The 27,945-nt window shown below is 41.2% G+C and overlaps 1 protein-coding gene across 1 annotated transcript in view; it reads right to left on the bottom strand.

The window, feature by feature from the left end:
* The window catches only part of PKD1L1 (polycystin 1 like 1, transient receptor potential channel interacting), a 203,514-nt gene that overhangs the window by 150,537 nt on the left and 25,032 nt on the right, over nucleotides 1-27,945 (bottom strand). The window contains 5 exon segments of the mRNA XM_017868553.1: nucleotides 5,417-5,583; nucleotides 20,040-20,369; nucleotides 21,999-22,168; nucleotides 22,760-22,880; nucleotides 27,631-27,719. Coding sequence (XP_017724042.1) covers nucleotides 5,417-5,583; nucleotides 20,040-20,369; nucleotides 21,999-22,168; nucleotides 22,760-22,880; nucleotides 27,631-27,719 — 877 coding nt within the window.

Here is a 27,945-nt window from a genome sequence, read left to right on the forward strand (position 1 = left end):
GGAATTTGGCATTGGAAATCTTTGTGACCAAATGTTAGGCATACATCTTACATCTTTCTTTCTTTCTTTTTTTTTTTTTTTGAGACGGAGTCTCGCTCTGTCACCCAGGCTAAAGTGCAGTGGCGTGATGTCAGCTCACTGCAAGCTCCGCCTCCTGGGTTCATGCCATTCTCCTGCCTCAGCCTCCTGAGTAGCTGGGACTACAGGTGCCTTCCACCATGCCTAGCTAATTTCATGTTTGTATTTTTAGTAGAGACGGGGTTTCACTGTGTTAGCCAGGATGGTCTTGATCTCCTGACTTTGTGATCCACCCGCCTTGGCCTCCCAAAGTGCTAGGATTACAGGCATGAGCCACCACGCCCAGCCAGGCATATCTTACTTTCAAGTTGACTTTTTTTGAGATGGATTTTCACTCTGTCACCCAGGCTGGAGTGCAGTGGCATGATCTCAGCTCACTGTGACCTCCACCTCCCAAGTTCAAGCGATTCTCCTGCCTCACCTTCCCAAGTAGCTCAGATTAAAGGTGTCCACCACCATGCCTAGTTGATTATTATTATTATTATTTTGTATTTTTAGTAGAGACAGGATTTCACCATGTTGGCCAAGCTGGTCTCGAACTCCTGACCTCAGGTGATCCACCTCAGCCTCCCAAAGTGCTGGGATTACAGGCATGAACCATTGTGCCTAGCTTCAAGTTGACTTTAGACTTAACCCCTGATAGAAGATGTAATACTGATATAGTTTGGGTGTTTACCTCTCCCTAGTCTCATGTGTCGAATTGTAATACCCCAAGCTGGAGGTAGAGCTTGGTGGGAGGTGACTGGATGAAGGGAGTGGATTTCTCATGAATGGTTTAGTACCATCCTTTGGTACTGTCCTTGCGACAGTGAGTGACTTCTCTTGAGATCTGGCTGTTTAAAAGTGTGTGGCATCTCACGCTCTCTCTCTCATTCCTGCTTTCACTGTGGCCTCCCCAGAAGCTGAGCAAATGTCGGCACCACGCTTCCTGTAAAGCCTGCAGAACCGTGAGCCAATTAAGCTTCTTTTCTTTACAAATTACCCAGTTTGAAGTACTTCTTTATAGCAATTGGAGAATGGCCTAATACAAATACCAACTCCTTACTTCATTCATAAAGCAACAAAAGAAACCAATGAATATGTATCAAAGTTGCAGATGCTTAAAATTATTATAATAGAGCAAGTCCTGATGTGAAATAGAGATATAGTTAGCCTTCCACTTAACCTTCTAGGAGTTAATCCAAAAACAAAAAAGAAAACAGTGAATAAAATAAAACTCTTTCTCTTTTTGTTTAGTGAAACTAAGAGGTAGCTAGCATGTTCAGAATACAAAATAGATGCAAAAACTGCTAAAAGCGGCAAATATCAAGCATGTATGAGCAGGAACCATACTGAAGTAAGAAAATAGAAAACGTCCTAAAGTGAGAACTCAGTTGCCAAAGGGCTCCGTGGCTGTGAATATCAACACACATACATGTGTGTACGCAACACACACACAGACACACACACTCCACCTGCAGTTAGTTCAGAAAAAATGCAACTCTTTAAATTATGAGTAATGCTGGAAGAAAAAAAAAAAAAAAAAAAGAAAGGAAGAAAGGAAGGAAGACAGGAAAGAAGAAGGGAGGGAAGGATAAAGGGAGAAAATACCATTCGGCACATACAAGATACTACAAGAGTCAAGAGGGGAAATTCCAAATACTCATAGTAGATTAAGATAATTTATCAGAAAAACACTGTACACAAGAAGAGGATTGAACAACTTGAGGAATCATTATCTTCTGAGATGCAAGACCAGAGAGCAGAAATGAAGGAAACAAAGTCAACATTTCAGAGTATAATGGAGAATGGAAAGTGCGGAACACAAAAGAAGGCATGCAGAGGAAAATATAAGGAGAGCGGGCTAGATGAAAAAGGAAAACCAAAAAAGATTTGAAAAGACAAAAGAGAACTAATAGATATATGCCAGTCTCCCAAAAAGAAAGCTGACATATTGGAATAGAAACAATGTAAAGATCTAATTCAAGAAATCTTTCCTGAAACAAAGGACACATTAAAAGGTACACCATGTGCTGAAGAAAGGTGACCCAGAGTGGCCAGCACTTAGACACGTCCTGGCAAAGCTCCTGGAGTTGCAAATAAAGAAAGAATTACCGGCTGGGCGTGGTGGCTCACAACTGTGATCCTAGCACTTTGGAAGGCCGAGGTGCGTGGATCACTTGAGGTCAGGAGTTTGAGCCCAGCCTGGCCAACATGGTGAAATGCCATCTCTTCTAAAAATACAAAATTCAGTCAGGCGTGGTAGTGTATGCCTGTAATCCTAGCTACTTGAGAGGCTGAGGCATGAGAATCGCTTGAACCCAGGAGGTTTCAGTGAGCCAAGATCGTGCCACTGTACTCCAGCCTGGGCAACAGAGTGAGACTGTGTCTCAAAAAGAAAAGAAAAGAAAAGAATTCTCTTGACAATCACAGAAAAACGTTAATCGTTGTGGGCGGAAAAGAAGGCTGACCTTGGAATCACCACAAATAAGAAAGACAGAATGGAGAATTTCAGGGAGGCTTCTTCAGACACAGAGTGTTGGGGCCACCAGCTGAATTTCTGATTCAGCAGGTCTGCAGTGGGCCTGAGAGTCTGTATTCTAAGCCAGTCTCAGGTGGTCATGATGCTGCTGGGCCACAGTTGGAGAACCACGGTTACAGGAGAGAACAGAATGGAAAGATAACCAGATTCCCCAGGAAAAGAACATGTGTCCAAGGAGTCCAGAGTCAGCACACTGTCATTCCAATATAATGGCTGCAACAGTTTTGAATATGTGGGAACTTAGAGGAAGCTTATTCCATGAATCTTCCTACAAAATCTACAAGAGGGCAAACTTCAGACAACCAAAGAGGAACACTATGCCAAATAAAAGCCGAGCAAGAACTGAACCAGAAGTAAGACTAATGTGGGGAAGCAGGCTAATATGGTTTGGATCTGTGCCCACACCAAATCTCATGTCAAATTGCATTCCCCAGTATTGAAAGTTGGGCCGGCCGGGCGCGGTGGCTCAAGCCTGTAATCCCAGCACTTTGGGAGGCCGAGATGGGTGGATCACAAGGTCAGGAGATCGAGACCATCCTGGCTAACATGGTGAAACCCCGTCTCTACTAAAAAAATACAAAAAACTAGCCGGGTGAGGTGGCGGGCACCTGTAGTCCCAGCTACTCGGGAGGCGGGGACAGGAGAATGGCGTGAACCTGGGAGGCGGAGCTTGCAGTGAGCTGAGATCCGGCCACTGCACTCCAGCCTGGGCGACAGAGCGAGACTTTGTATCTAAATAAATAAATAAATAAAATGATACAAAAAAAAAAAAAGAAAGTTGGGCCTTCAGCATTGGCAGTGAGGAGGTGGGAGGTGATTGGATGATGGTGGCAGATTTCTCATAAATGGTTTAGTGTCACCCCCAATCCCTGCCACTTGGTACTGTCCTCATGATAGTGAGTGAGTTCTCATGAGATCTGGTCTTTTAAAAGTGTGTGGCACCTCTCTCCTCTCTTGCTCTTACTCCGGCTATGTAATGTGTGTGTTCCCCATTAGCTTTCTGCCGTGACTGTAAGTTTCCTGAGGCTTCCCCAGAAGCTGAGCAGATGCCCACATCAATGCTTCCTATACAGTCTGCAGAACTGTGAGCCAATTAAATCTCTTTTCTTTATAAATTATCCGGTGTCAGGTATTTCTTTATAGCAATGCAAGAACAAACTAATACATAGGTGGTAGGAAAAAAGGGTAAATATTTCATGTTCTGACAATGTAGAAATCATACAATAAACCAAATTTGGGCAAGGGAAGAGAAGAAGAGGTGGGAGCTGTGGAATAATGCAGATTGTCTCATAAGTAACTGCTGGAAATCAAAAGACATGAAGATTCAACAAAGCAACTAAGAAAGGTGAAAGCATATATAAGCAACTAAGAAAGGTGAAAGCATATATAAGAGAAAAAAATGACTAAAACTGGTGATAAAGAAGAGAGGGGAAGAGGAAGGTGAGGAATATGCTAATTTCATAATTGCTAATGGTAGCTAATGAATGAATATAAAGAAACAAGGGATAAAGACATTTTATAAATAAAAGGGGTCAACGAAAACAAGGCACAAACCTTTCAAGTATCAGAAGGCTAACTCAGATGAACATACAAAAGAAAGAAAAGACTATTTAATGAAATGTATTTTAAAATGTACACAGAACCCATAATGTAAAATATGACAAACACCTGTCATTTCAATAAAGACAAAATCACTAAACTCACATATCTCAAATAAGAATGATCAGAATGATTCACACAGCAAAACCAAGTCCATTGTAGAGAAACATCTAGGACAGTGATTCCAAAAGGTGGCAAATGAAAGAATCTCCCAAATTGCGAGAGGCTGTGTGATGAGGTGGGAGTGATGCCCATGCTGCAGGGGCCTCCATAGGCAAGGCAGGGCAGAAGACACAAAGGAAGAGGCTTGGGACACCTGGGTTGTTCAAGGAATTGGGATTTCCAGTGAAAAGGGTAAAACGGGGGTTATGTTTTCCTACTCAGGACAGAGGGCCAGCCATGTGGGAGGATCACCCAGAACCCTGATCCTCAACCTCATCTTATCCAATGTTTGCCTCTCTCTTTCCCTCCCTCTCCATCTGTTTTCCTTTCTCTCCCCTTCCTCCCTCTTTCTCTCTCTGTTTTCTTCCCGCCAACATCTCCTCTCCCTCATCAGCCTTTCCCACTGGAGGGTGGGGTGTGGTTATGAGGACCACAGAAGAGGGTGAGCAAAGGGGCTCAGCAGATAGCAGATACCTGGAGCCAGCTCACGCTCACTGTATAGGAGGGACACGGGGCTGCAACTCCCTGTAACCTCCTGAGCAGCCACAGATTTTTATTCCTAACACTGACCACATTTTAAGCCATAAAGACAACATCAGGACTGAAAAAAAAGTTAAAAGAGCAGAGAATAGATTTGCTTATCATGCTACATTAAAACTAGAAATTAATAATGAAAGCAGTGCACAAAGAGGCCACATGGCATGTGAAAAATTTAAATGTAAATAATAACTAATTTAGCATCTGAGAAAGGAAAGAAGCTTTTATCTGAGGAATGCAAACCTCCTCTAAATGATCAGTCCCCAGAGGCGCGTGGGAATGAGACAGCAATCACATACCACTTCCCTCCTTGGGCTAAGGAATCTTGCCTTGAAACTGCTAGCTATCCCATGAGTGGCTATAAATTAACCTAACAATGCCACACACAGGACACCACAGCCCATACAGTGTATAGCCAATCACTAATCAATGTCATCTCTGTAAACCAATGAAAATTCCTGACAAACAGCTTTATATCAGCCCACTCCTTGTGGTGTCTTTTTGCTTTTAAAAACATACTTGTGACAAAGGCAGAAATAAGCTCATATCCAAGGTTACTGGGGTCTGAGTCTTCCTGGCAGCTGTTTTCACTTTGGCACAAGTAAACTTTTAAAGTCATGTTTTTTGTCTCTGCTTCTTTGTAGGTGGAAATGTCCAACTGAAAATGTAAAAGAAGAAAAAAAATACTATAAAAGCAAAAAGAGGAAAATAAAGATAAAAGCGGAAATTAATAAACTAGGGGAAAATGTGGAATAAACAAAATCTAGTTAAGAAACTAAGAAAGTTAGCTCTTTAAATAAACTAATGAAAATTTACCCAACCAATTAAGGAAAGAAAAGAAATGAAACAAAATAAAATAAAACGATAGAAGAAAATACAGATACCAATTAAAATAAAAGAATTATAAGAGCCTATTTTGCTCACCTCTATGCAAATAAATGTTAAAACCTGGATTAAATAGATAATTATACAAGAAAAAATAACTTGAAAGAACTAACTAGTGGAGAAACGGAAATTCTTAACAGATGAATTTCCATAGAAGAAATAGAGGAAGGTGTCAATGAGCTACTCCAACGGCAGTAAAAAGAAAGTACCAGTCCCAGAGGGTTAAAAAGGAAATTCTCCAAAGTAGAATACATATTTCCGATGCTATTCAAACTGTTTCAGGACAAATAAAAGACAAAGAAAACTTTCACACAGCACTGATATCAAAGACCAAAACTATTGCACAAAAATCAACGACTAGAAATTGCTCTGCACCAGTCATTTGAAGGTGATCCAGTACCTATCTACCTACCTGTCGTTGAGGAGAAAAGCTGTAATGAGGCAACAGGAAAATTGGACTACTTTTCAAATGCATTCGCAAATGCCTTTAAGGATTTTGGCATTTAGAATAATAGGTCTTGCTGTTACCTTCTGAGTTCTTTCTAGGGTTGACCTATTCATTAATTGGAACTTGGGTTCTAAGATTTAGGTGTCTTAGTCCACTTTTTATAAATAAATAAATGATGGGGGGATCACAGTGGACGGGAGAAAGGATTAGATTGCAGCTCCAACTTGGATGGACAGAGGAGTGTGTGGAGGCTCACATAGTGAATTTTTGCTCCAGAATGACTGCAGGAATAAATCAGGAAAGCTGAGAGGACCCACAGACTCCCTGAAATAAGTGGATTGCTCCTGCAGGACCCAGGAGACACCCCAAATACTGTGCTGGTATACATGACTGAGAGACTCACAAATGGTTCACATCACAGTACTCTGTGCAGACAACCCCAGTACCAGCCTGGAACCTGGTAGACTGGCTGGGTGGCTAGATCCAGAAGAGCCATAATTACTACAGCTCAGTTCTCAGGAAGCCACATCCATAGGAAAAGGGGAGAGTACTACATCAAGGGAACACCCCATAGGACAAAAGAATCTGAACAACAGCCTTCAGCCCTAGACCTTCCCTCTGACAGAGCCTACCCAAATGAGAAGGAACTAGAAAACCAACTCTGGTAATAGGACAAAACAAGGTTCTTTAACACCTCCAAAAAATCACACTAGCTGACCAGCAAGGAACTCAAATCAAGAAGAAATCCCCAATTTACCTTAAAAGAATACAGGAGGTTAGTTATTATCAGGGAGGCACCAGAGAAAGGCAAAGCTCAGTGTAAGGAAATCCAAAAAATGATACAAGAAGGGAGAAATACTCCAGGAAATAGATAGCATAAATAAAAAAAAAATAGCATAAATTAAAAAAATTTAAAAAATAAAAAAAATCAAAACTTCAGGAAACAATGGACACACTTATAGAAATGCAAAATGCTCCGAAAAGTCTCAGCAATAGAATTGAACAAGTAAAAGAAAGAAATTCAGAGCTCAAAGACAAGGTCTTTGAATTAACCCAATCCAACAAAGACAAAGAAAAAAGAGTAAGAAAATAAGAACTAAGCCTCCAAGAAGTCTGGGATTATGTTAAATGACCAAACCTAAGAATAATTGGTGTTCCTGAGGAAGAAGAGAAATCTAAGTTTAGAAAACATATTTGGGGCAATAAATGAGGGGAATAAACTTCCCCAGCTTTGCTAGAGACCCAGACATCCAAATATAAGAAGCACAAAGAATACCTGGGAAATTCATCACAAAAAAATCATTGCCTAGGCACATTGTCATCGAGTTATCTAAAGTTAAGATGAAGGAAAGAATCTTAAGAGCTGTGAGACAAAAGCACCAGGTAACATATACAGGAAAACCCATCAGATTAGCAGCAGATTTCTCAGCAGAAACCCTATAAGCTGGAAGGGTTTGGTCAGTCTCTTCAAACGAAACAATTATCAGACAAGAATTTTGTATCTAGCAAAACTAAGCTTCATACATGAAGGAACGATACAGTCTTTTCAGACAAACAAATGCTGACAGAATTTGCTACTACCAAGCTACCACTACAAGAACTGCTAAAAGGAGCTCCAAATCTTGAAACAAGTCCTGGAAACACATCAAAACAGAACCTCTTTAAAGCATAAATCTCACAGGACCTATAAAACAAAACTACAATTTAAAAAACAAAAAACCAATAACGAAGGTATACAGGCAACAAATAGCATAATGAATGGAATGGTACCTCACATCTCAATACTAATGTTGAATGTAAATGACCTAAATGCTCCACTTAAAGGATACAGAATAGCAGAATGGATAAGAATTTACCAACGAACTATCTGCTGCCTTCAAGAGACTCGCCTAACACATAAGGACGCGCACAAACTTAAGGTAAAGTGGTAGAAAAGACATTTCATGTGAGCAAACACCAAAAGCGAGCAGGAATAGCTATTCTCATATCAAACAAAACAAACTTTAAAGCAACAGCAGTTAAAAGAGATAAAGAAGGACATTACATAATGACAAAATGCCTTGCCCAACAGGAAAATATCACAATCCTAAACATATATGCTCCTAACACTGGAAATCCCAAATTGATAAAATAATTACTAATAGACCTAAGAAATGAGATAGACAGCAACACAATAATAGTAGGGGACTTCAATATTCCACTGACAGCACTAGACAGGTCATCAAAACAAAAAGTCGACAAAAAAAAAAAAAAAAAAAAAAAAAAAAAAAANACATAGTGAATTTTTGCTCCAGAATGACTGCAGGAATAAATCAGGAAAGCTGAGAGGACCCACAGACTCCCTGAAATAAGTGGATTGCTCCTGCAGGACCCAGGAGACACCCCAAATACTGTGCTGGTATACATGACTGAGAGACTCACAAATGGTTCACATCACAGTACTCTGTGCAGACAACCCCCAGTACCAGCCTGGAACCTGGTAGACTGGCTGGGTGGCTAGATCCAGAAGAGCCATAATTACTACAGCTCAGTTCTCAGGAAGCCACATCCATAGGAAAAGGGGGAGAGTACTACATCAAGGGAACACCCCATAGGACAAAAGAATCTGAACAACAGCCTTCAGCCCTAGACCTTCCCTCTGACAGAGCCTACCCAAATGAGAAGGAACTAGAAAACCAACTCTGGTAATAGGACAAAACAAGGTTCTTTAACACCTCCAAAAAATCACACTAGCTGACCAGCAAGGAACTCAAATCAAGAAGAAATCCCCAATTTACCTTAAAAAGAATACAGGAGGTTAGTTATTATCAGGGAGGCACCAGAGAAAGGCAAAGCTCAGTGTAAGGAAATCCAAAAAATGATACAAGAAGGGAGAAATACTCCAGGAAATAGATAGCATAAATAAAAAAAAAATAGCATAAATTAAAAAAATTTAAAAAATAAAAAAAATCAAAACTTCAGGAAACAATGGACACACTTATAGAAATGCAAAATGCTCCGAAAAGTCTCAGCAATAGAATTGAACAAGTAAAAGAAAGAAATTCAGAGCTCAAAGACAAGGTCTTTGAATTAACCCAATCCAACAAAGACAAAGAAAAAAGAGTAAGAAAATAAGAACTAAGCCTCCAAGAAGTCTGGGATTATGTTAAATGACCAAACCTAAGAATAATTGGTGTTCCTGAGGAAGAAGAGAAATCTAAGTTTAGAAAACATATTTGGGGCAATAAATGAGGGGAATAAACTTCCCCAGCTTTGCTAGAGACCCAGACATCCAAATATAAGAAGCACAAAGAATACCTGGGAAATTCATCACAAAAAAATCATTGCCTAGGCACATTGTCATCGAGTTATCTAAAGTTAAGATGAAGGAAAGAATCTTAAGAGCTGTGAGACAAAAGCACCAGGTAACATATACAGGAAAACCCATCAGATTAGCAGCAGATTTCTCAGCAGAAACCCTATAAGCTGGAAGGGTTTGGTCAGTCTCTTCAAACGAAACAATTATCAGACAAGAATTTTGTATCTAGCAAAACTAAGCTTCATACATGAAGGAACGATACAGTCTTTTTCAGACAAACAAATGCTGACAGAATTTGCTACTACCAAGCTACCACTACAAGAACTGCTAAAAGGAGCTCCAAATCTTGAAACAAGTCCTGGAAACACATCAAAACAGAACCTCTTTAAAGCATAAATCTCACAGGACCTATAAAACAAAACTACAATTTAAAAAACAAAAAACCAATAACGAAGGTATACAGGCAACAAATAGCATAATGAATGGAATGGTACCTCACATCTCAATACTAATGTTGAATGTAAATGACCTAAATGCTCCACTTAAAGGATACAGAATAGCAGAATGGATAAGAATTTACCAACGAACTATCTGCTGCCTTCAAGAGACTCGCCTAACACATAAGGACGCGCACAAACTTAAGGTAAAGTGGTAGAAAAAGACATTTCATGTGAGCAAACACCAAAAGCGAGCAGGAATAGCTATTCTCATATCAAACAAAACAAACTTTAAAGCAACAGCAGTTAAAAGAGATAAAGAAGGACATTACATAATGACAAAATGCCTTGCCCAACAGGAAAATATCACAATCCTAAACATATATGCTCCTAACACTGGAAATCCCAAATTGATAAAATAATTACTAATAGACCTAAGAAATGAGATAGACAGCAACACAATAATAGTAGGGGACTTCAATATTCCACTGACAGCACTAGACAGGTCATCAAAACAAAAAGTCGACAAAAAAAAAAAAAAACAATGGATTTAAACTATACCCTGGAACAAATGGACTTAACAGATATGTACAGAACATTCCATCCAACATACACAGAATATACATTCTATTCAATAGTGCATGGAACTTTCTCCAAGATACACCATATGATAGGCCACAAAACAAGCCTCAATAAATTTAAGAAAATTGAAGTTGTATCAAGCACTCTCTCAACCACAGTGGAATAAAACTGGAAATCAACCCCAAAAGGAACCTTCAAAATCATGCAAATGCATGGAAGTTGAATAACCTGCTCCTGAGTGATCACTGGGTCAAAAATGAAATAAAGATGGAAATTTAAAAATTCTTCAAACTGAACCACAATAGTGACACAACGTATCAAAACCTCTGGGACACAGCAAAGGTGGTGCTAAGAAGAAATTTCATAGCCCTAAATGCCTACATCAAAAAGTCTGAACGAGCACAAACAGATAATCTAAGGTCATACCTCAAGGAACTAGAGAAACAAGAACAAAACAAAGACAAACCCAGCAGAAGAAAGGAAATAACCAAGATAACAGCAGAACTAAATGAAATTGAAACAAACAAACAAAAAACACAAAAGACAAATAAAATAAAAAGCTGGTTCTTTGAAAAAGTAAATAAAACTGATAGACCATTAGCAACATTAACCAAAAAAAGAAGAGAGAAAATCCAAATAAGCTCAATAAGAAACAAAACAGGAGATACAACTGACACCACAGAAATACAAAAGATCATTCAAGGCTACTTAATGAACACCTTTACACACATAAACTAGAAAACTTAGAAGAGATGGATAAATTCCTGGAAAGATATAACCCTCCTAGCTTAAGTCAGGGAGGAATTAGATACCATGAACAGACCAATAATAAGCAGTGAGATTGAAATGGTCATTTAAAAATTACCAACAAAAAAACCCCAGGTCCAGATGAATTCACAGGAGAATTCTACCAGACATTTAAAGAATTGGTACCAATCCTATTAACACCATTCCACAAGATAGAGAAAGAGGGAACCCTCTCTAAATCATTTTATGAAGCCAGTATCACCCTAATACCAAAACCAGGGAAGGACATAACCAAAAAAGAAAACTACAGACCTATATCCCTGATGAACATAGATGCTGAAATCCTTAAAATACTAGCTAACCAAATCCAACATATCAAAAAGATAATCCACCATAATCGAGTGGGTTTCATATGAGGGATGCAGGTATAGTTTAACATACTCAAGTCAATAAATGTGATACACCACATAAACAGAATTAAAAACAAAAATCACGTGGTCATCTCAATAGATGCAGAAAAAACATTCAACAAAATCCAGAATCCCTTTATAATTAAAACTCTGAGCAAAATTGGCATACAAGGGACATACCTCAATATAATAAAAGCCAGCTATAACAAACCCACAGTCAACATAATACTGAATGGGAAAAAGTTGAAAGCATTCCCTCTGAGAACTGGAACAAGACAAGGATGCCTGCTGTCACCACTCCTCTTCAACATAGTACTGGAAGTCCTAGCCAGAGCAATCAAGAGAAAGGAATAAAAGGGCATCCAAATCAGTAAAGAATTCAAACTGTCACTGTTTTCTAATGATATGATTGTATATCTAGAAAACCCTAAAGAATCATCCAAAAAGCCCCTAGAACCGATAAAAGAATTCAGCTAAGTTTCTGGATACATAACTAATGTACACAAATCAGTAGGTCTTCTATACATCAACAGAGATCAAGCTGAGAATCAAATCAAGAACTCAACCCCTTTTAAAATAGCTGCAAAAAAACAAAAAACAAAAACAAAAACAAAACCACGTAGGAATATACCTAACCAAGGAGGTGAAAGACATTTACAAGGAAAACTACAAAACAATGCTGAAAAAAATCATGGATGACACGAACAAATGGAAACACATCCCATGCTCATGGATGGGTAGAATCAATATTGTGAAAATGACCATGCTGCCAAAAGCAATCTACAAATTCAATGGAATCCCCATCAAAATACCACCACCATCTTCACAGAATTAGAAAAAACAATTCTAAAATTCATATGGAACCAAAAAAGAGCCTGCACAGCCAAAGCAAGACTAAGCAAAAAGAACAAATCTGGAGGCATCACATTACCTGACTTCAGATTATATTATGAAGCCATAGTCACCAAAACAGCATGGTACTGGTATAAAAATAAGCACATAGACCAATGGAACAGAATAGTGATCCCAGAAATAAATCCAAGCACTTAAACAGCCAACTGATCTGCAACAAAGCAAACAACATAAAGTGGGGAAAGGACACTCTTCAACAAATGGTGCTGGGATAATTGGCTAACCACATGTAGGAGAATGAAACTGGATCCTCATCTCTCACCTTATACAAAAATCGAGGCATCACATTACCTGACTTCAGATTATATTATGAAGCCATAGTCACCAAAACAGCATGGTACTGGTATAAAAATAAGCACATAGACCAATGGAACAGAATAGTGATCCCAGAAATAAATCCAAGCACTTAAACAGCCAACTGATCTGCAACAAAGCAAACAAAAACATAAAGTGGGGAAAGGACACTCTTCAACAAATGGTGCTGGGATAATTGGCTAACCACATGTAGGAGAATGAAACTGGATCCTCATCTCTCACCTTATACAAAAATCAACTCAAGATAGATTAAGGACTTGAATCTAAGACCTGAAACTATAAAATTCTAGAAGATAACATTGGAAAATCCTTCTAGACATTGGCTTAGGTAAGGATTTCATGACCAAGAACCCAAAAGCAAATGCAATAACAACAAAGGTAAATTGTTGGGAGCTAATTAAATGAAAGAGATTTTGCATGGCAAAAGAAACATTCAGCAGAGTAAACAGACAACCCATAGAATGGGAAAAAATCTTCACAATCTATACATCTGACAAAGGACTAATACCCAGTATCTACAATGAATTCAAACAAATCAACGATCCCATCAAAAAATGGGCTAAGGACATGAATAGACAATTCTCAAAAAAAAAAAAAAAAAAAAAGATATACAAATGGTCAGCAAACATATGAAAAATGCTCAACATCACTAATGATCAGGGAAATGCAAATCAAAACTGCAATGTGATACCACTTTACTCCTGCAACAATGGCTATAATCAAAAAATCAAAAAATAGTAGATGTTGGTGTGGATGTAGTGAACAGGGAACACTTCTATACTGCTGGTGGGAATGTAAACCACTATGGAAAACAGTGTGGAGATTCCTTAAAGAACTAAAAGTAGAACTACCATTTGATCCAGCAATCCCACTACTGGGTATCGACCCATTGGAAAAGAAGTCATTATACGAAAAGGATACTTGCACATGCATGTTTATAGCAGCACAATTTGCAATTGTAAAAACATGGAACCAACCCAAATACCCATCAATCAATGAGTGGATAAAGAAACTGTGATATGTGTGTGTGTATGTGTGTGTATATATATATATGTAAAATGAAATACTACTAAGCCATAAGAGGAATGAAGTAATGGCATTCACAGCAACCTGGATGAGATTGGAGATTATTATTCTAAGTGAAGTAACTTACGAATGGAAAACAATGGAAAACCAAACATTATATGTTCTCACTCATAAGTGGGAGCTAAGCTATGAGGATGCTAAGGAATAAGAATGACACATGGACTCTGGGGACTCAGGGGGAAAGGGTGGGAAGTGGGTGAGAGATAAAAAGACTACTAATAGGGTGCAGTGTATACAGCTCAGGTGATGGTTGCACCAAAATCTCAGAGATCACCACTGAAGAACTTACTCATGTAACCAAACACCACCCGTTCTCCAATAACCTATGGAAATAAATTTAAAAACAAACAAACAAACAAACAAACAAACAAAAACAACGCTAACTGAGGGGCTCTTGAGCAGCCACTTGCTCAAGCCTGCTCCCACTCTGTGAATTGTCTTCAATAAATGTGTGCCTACTCTGGCAAAAGAAAAAAAGTAATAAAAATAAATAAATAAAATCAATGACTAGAAGCCAACACCATTTATAAGGAAGAACCATGAACAATATGTTAGAAAACTGAATGCAATAGCATAATAAAAAAGTAATTCATCAAAATCAAGTGTTTTCCACCCCCAGGAATTCAAGAATGAGTCAGTAAGATACTGGCTAATATAACACATGAGATTTGGAGTTCTAAAGAAGCAAAGAAAAAAGTTATAAAATCAGCTTCACAGATGCTGGAGAGAATTTAACAAAATCAACAACTCTTATTTAAGTCTTCATTAAGAGAGGAAAAGATGAAAACTTCCTTTACATGATAAATTATATCTGTCAAAAATCTTTTATCTAGTTTAATGGAAAAATGTCACAGCCTGATGGGTTCTTCTTTCCCACTGCCCTGAAAAAAGACTAATGAGACCAGCAGGTGTTGCAGCAAAGAATGTAATAATTAATCACAGGCCCGCCGAGCAAGGAGAACAGGGAGAAAGTTCTCAAACCTGTCTCCCCCAGAATTTGGAGGCTGGGGTTTTGTAAAAGTACTTTTTAAAAAGTACTTTCCCAGCAGGGTTCTGGGAAACTGGAACAAATGATTGGCTGAACAATTGGGAAGAAATCACAGGAGCATCTCAAACTGTCTTTGTGCAGCTGAGTTAGTTCCTTGGCAGGGATGTGAGGGGGTAGTCTTAGAACTAGATAGTGTGTCTTGGTCTACTGAAATGTTAAATCTAAAAAATATCTCAAAGACCATATCTTTAGGTTTCACAATAGTGATGTTATCTATAGGAGTAGTTGGGAAAGTTACACATTTTGCAACCCTCAGTTACATGACTCTGGGGCAACAGACAACCTATAGAAACACAAACTAAGCAATGGCAGATTATGGTTTAATGCCTACTCATTAGCAAAGTTCAAACTCCTATCATAATTTTAACCTTGCCTTATGAATATGGCTTTAATCTTCAGACAAGCAGGGTGCCAGTTGCCTTTGCCTCCAAGTTTAATGATAAACCAAATCCTTCTCATAGTTATATTGGCCTCTGCATTACAATAAGCAAGAAAAATATTTAGTCTGTGAATTTAGAAGCAAGATGGAATCAGTCATGCTATATATCTCTCATTACTTATAATTCTGCAAAGGCAGTTCAAAAACACTGGAAGGATCTTGAGACTGACATGCCCATCATCATCTATCTCATTTAACACTGTTCTGGCAGTATCAGCCATTGTAATTAAACAAGAGAAAGAAACTGGAGGGGTCAATCTGGAAATGAGAGGTTGACAATCACCATTCATAACTAATATGCTTACATAGCTGAAAAACACTAAAGAATACACTTCAACATAACTATAAACAACACGAGAATTAAGTGAAAGAGAAGAGGACTTAAAATCAACAGAAAATAGCAGCAGCTTTTCTATATACGAATGACAACCAGTTTGGGGACAAAATGGGAAAAAAAGGGGAAAAAAATCCCTTTTATAAATACAATAGTACAAAAAATAAAATATCATACAAGAAACATGTAAATTCTATATAAAGAAATGCTCAGGCTGGGCGCAGTGGTTCATGCCTGTAATCCCAACACTTTGGGAGGCTGAGGCTGTAGGGTCACTTGAGGCCAGGAGTTCAAGACCAGCCTGGTCAATATAGTGAGACTCCTGTCTCTATTAAAACAGAGAAGAAAAGAAAAAATAGAAATATTTAAAATACTTTTAAAGAAAGATGCACGGAAAAATGGACAGGAACAGGGCAGTTCATGCAGGGGGAGACTCTTAAATATAAAGGCTCTACATAAATTAATTTATATGTTAAACATTTGTAAATGAAAAATAAAATTCTAAGCCCTCCAGCCTACTGAATGGACCCCTCCTTCTGGCCAAGGGCATTCCCAAGTTAACCTGAAAAATGAGTTCAGGCCATAATGGGAAGGGAGGGTCAGACATTCAGACATGCCCCACAATACCCTCCTCCCTTGGAATTCAGGCACAACTGACCAGCATTAACATTTAAACACAGGCCTTAAGAATGACAAAACAGACTTTCTGTAGCAATAAGATACCAATATGACAGACAGCAGACCATGAAAGAAATCAAATTATTATTATTATTATTATTTTGAGACAGAGTCTTGCTCTGTTGCCCAGGCTGGAGTGCAGTGGCGTGATCTCGGCTCACTGCAAGCTCCACCTCCTGGGTTCACACCATTCTCCTGCCTCAGCCTCCCGAGTAGCTGGGACTACAGGCGCCCACCACTACGCTCAGCTAATTTTTTTGTCTTTTTTAGTAGAGACGGGGTTTCACTGTGTTAGCCAGGATGGTCTCGATCTCCTGACCTTGTGATCCACCCACCTCGGCCTCCCAAAGTGCTGGGATTACAGGCGTGAGCCACCGTGCCTGGCTGAAATCAAATTATTTTAACCCAAAATATATTTGACACTTTGAAATCATCCTATGAAGAGAGGAGGACCCAAAATCAACAGCAAACAGCAGCAGCTTTTCTATATACCAATGACAACCAGTTTGGGGACAAAATGGAAAAAATATTCCTTTTATAATACAATAGTGCAAAAAATAAAATATCATACAAGAAATATGTAAATTCCATATAAAGAAATGTTCAGGCCCGGCACAGTGGTTAATGCCTATAATCCCAACACTTTGGGAGGCTGAAGCTGTAGGATCACTTGAGGTCAGGAGTTCAGAGAAAATCTGTGTTCTGCAGAGAATTCCCTTACCTTTCCAGATCTTTTCCTGATCCAGGACAGAATTAACTCAATCAGGCACCTTGTAAAGGCTGATAAGAAGCATTTACAATCTATTCTCTCTGAAGGCTGCTACCTGGAGGCTTTGTCTGCATGATAAAAACTTTGGTCTTCACCACCCCTTATTTTCACCCAGACACTCCTTTCTATTGATTCCAGGTCTTTAGATAATAACTTAACTCTTTCAACCAATTGCCAATCAGAAAATCTTTATATCCACCTATGACCTGGAAGCCTCCTCCCACCCCCATCTTTGAGCTGTCCCACCTTTCTGGACAGAACCAATGTATATCTTAAATGTATTGATTGATGTCTTACATCTCCCTAAAACGTATAAAACTAAGCTGTAGCATGACCACCTTGGGCACAAGTTCTTAGGACCTGTTGAGACTGTGCCTCAGGCCATGGTCACTCATATTTGGCTCAGAACAAATCTATTCAAAAATTTTACTTAGTTTGATTCTTCATCAACACATGATTTAAATAAAATACCAGTAAGATATTTTATACTAGTCAGTGTGAGTCTAAAGTTCATGTGGAAAAATAAACAAGCAAAAATGGCAAGAATAATGCTAGAGAAGATGAGTGACAAGGGAAGCCACCAGCAAATCGCCTGAGGGCAGAGAGGAACCCAGTGTTTGTACAGGCAGCACACCCCATCAGTGTGGCAACTGAATTCCAGCAAATGACGCTGAGCCGAGTGGGTGGCCATGCTAGAGAAGATGAGTGACAAGGGATGCCAGCAAACCGCCTGAGGGCAGAGAGGAAGCCAGCATAGGTAGAGGGAGCACGCCTCATCAGTGTGGCAACCGAATCTTCCAGCAAATGACGCTGAGCCAAATGGGTGGCCATTCAGGAAACAGTCAAATGGAATCTATAATGCAGGCTTTATGCCAGGATATGTATTCAAATGCATTCAGTATTTAAACGAGAAGACAGAATAATAAAAACTCTAGAAGAAACCATGAGAGAATTGTTCCATAAACTTAGAGTAAGGAAAGAATTTCTAACTACGACATAAAACTCAGAAACCATAAAATAAAGGGTTGATAAAATATACTTAATAAAAGTTAAAATTCCTACATGAAAAGAAAAAAAAAGTATAAGTAAAACCAAAACACAAATGACAAATTGAAAATAAAATTTGCAATGTATACTAAACAGACAAATTTTCTTAATAACTAAAAGAGCTCATTGAAACCCCATATTAGATGGAACTGTGAAAGTGCTCTATTTGGTTGAATATGGTCATATACTGGCAGCTGACAAGGATGAACCTAATAAAATGCAAATTTTAATACTTCAGAAAGATACTGTTTTTACCTATCATATTGATTTCTACATTGTTCACAGGAATGTAAACCAGACAAGAGTCCTAATTAAAAGCAATTTAGCAATAACTATCAATTACAGATGCACATAGCATTTGAGGCAATAATCTTGCCTTTCCATTAAATGACATACACATGTAATTATTCACTGCAATGTTGTTTGCAATACTGAAAGATCAGAAATAATTTCAATGTCCACCCATAAAAAGAAATAGTTGAGTAGATTTGGTCCATTAAATTAATGGACCACTCAGCAACTACACCAAAAACCAGGGAAGCCCTTTCTGTGTAGACAGGGGAGCCTGTCTAGATATGGATATGCATTTAAGTGAGCAAGGAATGGGACATGTGCATGGTATACTTCCATTTGTGGAAAGGAGGGGAAACAACATTTATACTTGCTTATACACATAAAAGAAATAAGAAGTAGAAGGCAGTAGTTGACTGTGGGTCAATAGAAAAGGACTTTTTACTATATATCTTTCTAGAATGTGGGAGTTTACACCATAAGAATGTACATGCTCAAAAAGTAACTTTAAAAAAAAAGGGGGGCGTGAAGGTGCAGTGGCTCACACCAGCACTTTGGGAGGCCCACGCAGGCAGATCTCTTGAGGTCAGGAGTTTGAGAACAGCTAGGCCAACAGAGTGAAACCCCATCTCTACTAAATATACAAAAAATTAGCTGGGCGTGGTGGTGCACACCTGTAATCCCAGCTACTTGGGAGGCTGAGGTGGGAGGATCCCTTGAACCCAGGAGGTGGAGATTGCAGTGAGTTGAGATTGGGCCACTGCACTCCAGCCTGGGCAACAGAACAAGACTTTGTCTCAGAAAAAAAAAGGAAGAAATAACGAAAGAAAAAAAAAGAAAAAATTACATCCGATCCATAAGTGGAAAAGTATCAGAACTCTCCACTCACTCTCCACCCCCAGTCATCATCTCTAGGGGTTTAGTAGCTGTCTGAGTAGAATGGGTCCAACACTGGAATGTAAAGAATTTTTTCTTACTTTGGTTGAGACTACAAAATGTTGGAAATTTTAGTGCAAAAGAATTCATATACAACACTGTGTATGTGTATATGTGTGTTCATGTACTTGAAGTAATTTTTCAATAGTTATTATTTTTAGAATTCTGCTTCTGTGTAGGATGAAGCGCCAGTACATTAGCTTTGGGACCTCAGGACAAATCCCTCAGCCTCGCCACCCCTACCTTACAAGGCAGGTGGAAAGATTAAATGCGATGAAGTATGTAGAGTTGGTCACAGTGCAAAACACAGTGCACAAACCCACCTACATCCTCAGTGCACCACTGAACTACTATTCTTAGAGCCAGGAAGCTTGGCTGAGTCCAGAGAAATGGAATGTGGTTTCTTTCTATTCCCAACATTGCCTCTTGGGTCTCCTAGCTCAGGATCTCCTTCCCAGGCTCCTGAAAAGGACACTGTGCACCTTACCTTTTGAGTACTGATGGTAGGCAGTCACCGCCATTGCCTCAGACATGTTGTGTAGCCTTATTTCAACCCCAGAGCTGTCCCCCAAATCCATCATCAGACAGAGAGCCTCTCCAGAAGCCATATGAACACGGAATCCCAGATTTGGAGGTGCCCGAGCTTCCATTTCCAGGGAGCAGTCGAGAACAGGGTTCATGGAGTTATCAGAATTTTGAACTAGGATGGCCACAGGAGGATGCTGAGTAGGGGGATAGAGGATCTCAGAACCAGACTGCAATGCCATGAAGCTGAGGGTGCGAGGAGTGCTGGGTGGAAGGCTGTGGGAGCTGTGGGAGAGAGGGAGAGGCTTCAAATTTCATGACAGTGGACCACATCACCAGGTGGGTTGGGAAGGCAGAAGCCAAGCAGTCTGGCCTGGGTCCAACTAGCTAGAAGCCAAGTCCGAGAAACTTGATGAAAGGCTTCACTTCCACTGGTTCTCAGAGCAGGGTCCCAGGGCCAGCAGCATCAGCATCACCTGAGCACTTGTGAGACATGCAAATTCTTCACCCACCCCAGACCCACTGGGTCAGAAACTGGGGTGGGGACAGCAAGCCCCCAGGTGAATCTGAGGTCAGCAAAAATTTGGGAGTCACTGTTCTAGCTACATTACTAATAGTAAAAGGTAGAGTTTCTCTCATCACTGATTTAATGGACATGAAAGATGGTATCTCCCACAAGTCACTACTTCCTGTGTTTTTGCGAAAAGCTCCCCATGAGGGTGGGTGCCATCCTTTCTACATTTCTCCCTAGCTCCTTGTCCTGCAAATCGGTTGGGGAGTTGGGAATAGTCTAGGATACTCGTCTCAGCTTCCAATCACACAGGACTTTCATGATCATCATATATGTATTAAAAGCTGGTCTTGAGTAAAGCATACGGTATTGGTACCATTACGTGGCATAAACGAAAGATTAAAGAAAGCAGGAAAAGGAAGATCATGGAGGTAGAAATGGCTTAAGTATCTTAATGGACAATTCTCATGCTCCCATGTTTTTTTTTTCCTCTCCCAGTGTGCCGTGCATGTCCCGTTAAAAATACACGCAGGCGGGTGGATCACAGGGTCAGGAGATCGAGACCATCCTGGCTAACACGGTGAAATCCCGTCTCTACTAAAAATCCAAAAAATTAGCCGGGCGTGGTGGTGGGCACCTGTAGTCCCAGCTACTTGGGAGGTTGAGGTAAGAGAATGGCATAAACCCGGAAGGCAGAGCTTGCAGTGAGCTGAGATCGCACCACTGCGCTCCAGCCTGGGTGATGGAGCAAGACTCTGTCTCAAAAAAAAAAAGAAAAAAAAATACACATAGTCAGCTGGGCACAGTGGCTCACGCCTGTAATCCCAGCACTTTGGGAGGCCGAGGTGGGTGGATCACGAGGTCAAGAGATCAAGACCAGTCTGGCCAACATGGTGAAATCCCATCTCTACTAAAAATACAAAAAGTAGCCAGGTGTGATAGCACACGCCTGTAGTCCCAGCTACTCAGGAGGCTGAGGCAGGAGAATCACTTGAACCCTGGAGGCGGAGGTTGCAGTGAAGTGAGATTGTGCCACTCACTCTAGCTTGGGTGACAGAGCGAGACTCTGTCAAAAAAACAAACAACAACAACAAAAAAATATACACAGTCAGACAAAGCCTCAGTCTCAGTATGTGATTGATAGGAAACATAAAGGCAACCAAGTGACATGGATCCCTGATGGCAAACAGTGGCCAATTACGTTTACACCATCATAACTTGAAAGTCACTGGACTTAACTGCAACGATAATTAAAGCAAACAACGAAGATACTAAAATCACCAACGATTGGGCACGGATGGCTCCAGACTGGGGATGGAGAAGTGATGCTGGCCTCCACACCTCCTTCACCTTACCTTCTGGTAGAAGTAGGAAAATGGGAAATCGGCCACAGGGGTACTCACTGGGAGCCGGTCTGAGTGGGTCTGGCCACCTTGGTGGGGGTCTCCATCGTGACAGTCCCAGGAAGTAGGCCCATGGCCGTATCCTCCGCACAGCACAGCAGTCTCAGGACACAGCAGGAAGCCTCCATCTTCAGGCTGCAGGAAGCTGCTGCAGAAGAGGTGCCCTGGACCTTAAAAGTTTAAGAACAGCTCAGGATTTATTGAATGGCCTCGTCCGGCATCAGTAGTTGATGTCCTCCACACTCAAAAAGCCAATTTAATAAAGAGCCCCACTGCTGCTGAGGTCTCTGCTATTTGGGTGGGTGACCACACGTTGGCCCCATGCGTTGGTGCTATGTCATGAGTGGTAGGATTCACACTTTCCAGCATACTAGCCAAGAAAGGGCCCGGCTGGCACCAGCTAGAACTATAAGACATGTTTGATCAGGAATTTCAGGGTTGCTTAGTATTAGAAGTTTGTGTTATCCCCTCAGCTAAGCCAATAGAAAATTAGCAACTTCATAAGGTCATCTATAACTCTATAAGGTTGTCAGCTGACAGACAGCGCTCTTACAGAGAGCAAAAATGTAAAGTCTATTTTCCCTTACTGTGGTGACAAATTTTAGTGATGCCTTCAAACTGCCTGAGCAGTGTCCAAATGACTTAGAAAGGCAAAATATGGTTCACTGACAAACTCTGAGGCCGCCTATGTACGGATGAGTCTCCCAGATGCTCACCAGCAGCTTTCTGATGAATTTCAATGGCAGGAGTTAGATACTAACCTGGAGAAGGCCAGAGAATGTGCTGTCCGTGGTCCCAGTGGCACACAGCCGCCTGTGATGGAACCTGGGGCCACAACTGCTCCAGGCCCTCACGATTATAATGGAAGGTTTGTGGGGAATTCTGTATGGGAAGGAAAGTGCAGAAAGAAAAGGAAACCCAGCCATGTTTCAGTCATGTATCTGGCTTATTTGATTACAAATCATGCCGTTCCCCAGGCTTTGCTGGAAATTCCCTCGCTGTGATCGCAGGCCCATTCCTGGGAGTCAGGCCCAGGCTGACCATGGGGATATGATGTGGTTAGAAGCCAAACCAGCAGGGCTGCTGCAGGCACTCGAGCGAGAAGTCTTAGGTAGAGTAGAGTTTATCAAACCATTGACTAAAATCCACGCCCACTTAGGACACTGCTTCAGACAGTTCACCCAAAGGGGCGAGTCACGTACAAAATGTGCTCTGTCTGCCCCGTGGGCCCTGGACTCGGCTGGAACATACTGTGGTGCAGTGACTGAGGGGGCACTGCGGGAGGCCTGGTGGTAACTACTTGTCTACGCAGTCAAAGCCTGGCAGGGAGGCAGGGCTTGGGAATGGGACTCAAGGACCGTGCCTCCGATCAGCAGGGACAAGGTCCATTTAGCTGGTCATCTTTGTGTTCCCCTGTCATAGGACCCTGTTTTCAGCTGTTATCACCACCTCACCCTGCTGATGAGCCCCAGCGAGCCCTGCAGGAGGGAGTGAGGCACAGCGGTTTCTTTCTTGGCTGCAGCTCCAGGCTCCTCCTCTGGCAAGACCAGCCTCACTCTTAGTCTCCCTTCCCCCACATGGCTGCAGTGAGGTGAGTGTCTCTGTCTCAAGCTGTGGCAAGGCCAGGCCAGCATTATAATCCTGCATGAGAAAAATCCACGACGAGTATTTCCGATGCCTGCAGCCCACTGGCTCTGGGCTTGCTCTGCTCTGCAGAAGAGTTAAGGCACGCTGGGGGACACAGGCTCTGGGTCAGAGGCTGTGGAGCTCAGTTCCCACCTACACAAGAATCACTACTCTAGTGCCTCAGCTGAGGCTCAGTGTCCGTGTCTATTAACATGGAGCTCAGAGAATAGACCTGCCCCGGCGAAGAGTAAACTATTAGATGATAAGAAAGAAAAAAAAACATTTTATCTGAGGAATGCAAGTCCCTTTACATGATCAGGCCCAAAGAGGCATTAAAATATGACAGCAGTCACGTCTCACTTCACTTGAGCTAAATAATGACCTCTTGAAGCCACTTGCTATGTAGGCTCTAAACTGACTGACGCCAAGTAGCCAAAAAATGCCATCCACCTTATAGTTCAACAATGTATAGCCAATCACTGACCAATGTTATTTCTGTAAACCAATGAGAATTCCTGAGGAACAACTTCTGTAATTGCCCCCTCTCCTGAGTTGTCATTTTTTCTTTAAAACTTGAGCCTCTCATTTGTTCTCTAAAGCACTTCCTAGTGTTTCCCATGCTGCAGGGCTCAGCCTTGGCCCAAATAAACTCCCCATTTATTAATTTTGCCTCGGTTTCTTTCTTTCGGTCAACAATGTGGATTGCACTTAACCTCAAGTCCAACGCAACGTCCTGGCCCTGGGACGTTCACAGTGACCACCACACCACTGCCTGGGCCGCCCCCTGTTTGTCCCCAACCCTCTCTTCACCATGATCAGCCTTTGTGTATGGGGTACCCATGACATAACTAACTCCACCTTAGAAAAAGGCTCCATTTCTTTTCACGGGGCACTCTGCCAACAAGGAGAAGATGTTTTGTTTAATAAACAAAATTAAAAAAATAAAGACTGCATCCAATTAGATAAGGACACGAGCATACTCTTCCACTATCGGTTCTCACCAGAGGGCCCTGTGACCATACCAGATTAGTCATGAACAGCTCCAAATGGCCATCTTAACTGCCACTTTCTTGTAGTCACTTGTGATGACAGCTTGGCATCTGCCGCCAGAGGCTCTGCTACCTTCAAGATTTTCTTGTAAGACTGATGAACGATTCGGCTCAGACTGGGACTCCTTTTGTCTTCTTGGCTCCCCCTGGACTGGTTCATTAACCCTTTCTCCTCTTTTTCTTATTGATGTTAAATGTTACTTTGTTTGCTGTGGAATGTTTAATCTATAACATTTATAGGTTAAGTATACTATTATGTATGGTTTGCAATACTGACTGACTTACAGAGTGGCATCAGCCTGTGTGCCCGCGGCTCTGACTGCCAAGTGAATGGGAAGTACTATGGAGAACTGCCTCCTCAAGAGCTCCATGTAGCTCATGGCTTTTGTGATTGAATCACAATCCATAAAAGCCTGACACTGTGGAAAGACACAAATGTGTGGACCCGGTGATCTGTAACCTTGCACTACTCATGACACTTCGGCTCTGGGGCTGGTGGTGCGGGGGCTTACATGCTGTCTACTCCGTCAGCTGAAGCCCACTTCCAGGCACTTCCAACGGCATGTCAACCCGGATCTTCTGTCCTCCAAGGGACATCTGAAGTCACTTCAGCTGTTCCTAATGTGACATAGTTTTAGTCCATTCATCATCCGAGTCACTTGCTTTCTATTTTTCCCTTTATATCCCTTTAGTTCTTAATGTAGTGATTCTCTTTAGGAAAACAACAACAACAACAAACCTGCGTGTCTTACCTGTGTCTTGGGAAAAAAGAAAAAGGCACCGTGTCTATCCAGATTAAGGTCCATGCATGTTTGTGTCTTTCCACAATGTCAGGCTTTGATTGATTGTGATTCAGTCACAAAAGTAAAGGGCCTCAGAACAGGGACTGGCTTGGGGGTGGAGGGGATTGTGCTCAGGCCTCAGGAGACAGACACAAGAGTACCCCCACCAGGCTTCACTCTGCTCACAGCTAAGAAGGTCTTCTGTTGCTAGGAAGGAAGACCCTTTCCTTCTAAGCGAGCACACAGGCCAGAGGTTTGCTCACCCAAGCACTTCGAATCTGTAACCAAGACAGACTGCAGCAGCTAAGCAGGAGGTGGGAGCTGGAGTCAATGAGCTGCCACACAGGGCGACCCCACCCCGCTCTTGTTTCCCGTGTGTATTCACAGGCCCTGCCTGCATTGCCAGGTCTCAGCAGAGGACAAGAATGACATTCCCGTGGTGGCACACAGGGAGTGCTGATTCCATTTGAAGATTTCTCTCTCATTGAACAGTTACTTACACCTTAGCTAAATCTTGACATAATTTCTCAAAAATAAGCTGTGAAATTCTTCATTAGTTGACCCAAGCATCGGAGAAAATCATTCTGTTCAAGCTGCAAAGAATGAGTTTTCTTAACTGGGGCTCCAGGGGATGTACCAGTCTACCCACTAGAATCCAAAAGAAGTAAGAATTTCACACAGAGATGCTCTACCCTGAAATGGATGCCACACAGGGCCTCAGTCATCATATTTCCGGGGGACAGACAGACAAATCTGGCCATAAAAGGTAGGCTTATTGTTAGCAAAATGGAGTCCAAAAAACAACAGCCCTGGGCCCACACATCCAAGTTTCTGAGTCACAAACTGTCGGAGGGGGGGTCCAATTCTCCCCAGTATTGCTGCCAGCAAAGACTCGGAGACTACTATGGTGGGGAACAGAGTCAGGTGTGCAGCGTGGGCTGCCCTCACAGGCAAAAGAAGAATCCTTGTTTTCTACCTAGGGGCTGAATCAGGTGCATCCATGGTCACAGGTTGGACTTGGCCCATGGTCTCCCAGGGCATAGTGCCAGCTTCATGCTCTGCCCTGCCTTCTTTCCTGTCAGGTTTGAGGATCTTACAAATAAATAAAAGGAGCAATATTATAGCAGCAGATCAAGAGTAAAGATCAGGTGGATTGGAGGTAGATCAGAAAGAACTGTGATCAGTTTAGCTGTTCTTGGCAACAGTGATGGGCCATTACCAGTCACTGCCTTTGAACAATAACATGAAGGGAAAAGTTGCATCAGTGAAAACAGTGGAACTGAATAATTATGAGGAAAACAAACATCTACATTTACCTATGCTTTTCCTTTAAGAAAGAAATGTTACATTTGTTCTTTGTTAGAAGGAGTAAAACCATCGATTTCAGGTACAGTGTGACACTAGAGAATCCAGAAGAAGGCCAACAATTTTTTTAAATTATACCTACTTTGAATTTTGTATTGTCTGGTGCTATTGTGTTTTTTCAAACTGTGGCAAAAAAAAAATAACATAAAATTTACCATCTGAACCATTTGAAGGCACAGTTCAGTGGTGTTAAGTGTATGCACACGTACATGGTTGTGCAGTACATTTTAGGACTTTCCTATCCTGCAAAACTGAAGCTCTGTACCCATTAAGCAACCCTCCGTTCCTCCCCACCACAGCCCCTGGCAACTACCCCATTCTCCTTTCAGTGTCTATGAATGTGACTACTCTAGGGACCTCGCATAAGTAGAATTATAAAGGATATGTCTTTTTGTGACTGGTTTATCTCACAATGCATAATGTCTTTAAGGTTCATCGAATGCTGTTTTAAAGTCTGTATGTTATGCACCATGAAATAACCACCAATTACCATCAAGTCGAGTGCTTGTACCCAGAAGGCTCACCATATTCGTTCCCAGAGTTCATAATAGAGACAATGGCGATTCTTGTATGACATCACCTTCTATGGCTCCCAGCATTCGGGGGTTTGTCATACTACCTGGTCTACTCCGGCAAATTAACTTCAGAACACCATTATTTTTTCCACCAATTTAAGAGCTGCATTTGCCAACCCACCCTCGGGGCCATGTAGGAACAAGCATCCACTTTCACATCTGAGCAATTCTTTGTAAGTCTCATATCCTTTGCATGTTCAGAAAAGCAAGATTTCGCAATGGTACACTGACATACCTATCAGCACTGTTATCACAATCCAGAGGCGCCTGTGTTTTTTCATTAACAACACTTAAGGCTACTTTACTAGTTGTTTTCCAAATGTTCTGTAAGAAAAAATAATAAAATAACATGAGAGAGCTGCTTATGAAAACCCAGTACATTTGGGAAAGTAACATTACTTCATTAACAGAATAGCAGTGGACCCCTGCTGTGCACCCAGCACTGTGCTGGGCACCAGAGAAGCAACGGCGAGGAAAGCAGACAGCTTCATCCTCCCAGGGCTCGCCTTTGGCCAGAGGAAGCCAGAAAGCAAACATGTAGCCATAACAG

The sequence above is a fragment of the Rhinopithecus bieti genome, unplaced genomic scaffold, assembly GCF_001698545.2.
Source record: "Rhinopithecus bieti isolate Rb0 unplaced genomic scaffold, ASM169854v2 scaffold_3527, whole genome shotgun sequence".
Taxonomy (NCBI): domain Eukaryota; kingdom Metazoa; phylum Chordata; class Mammalia; order Primates; family Cercopithecidae; genus Rhinopithecus; species Rhinopithecus bieti.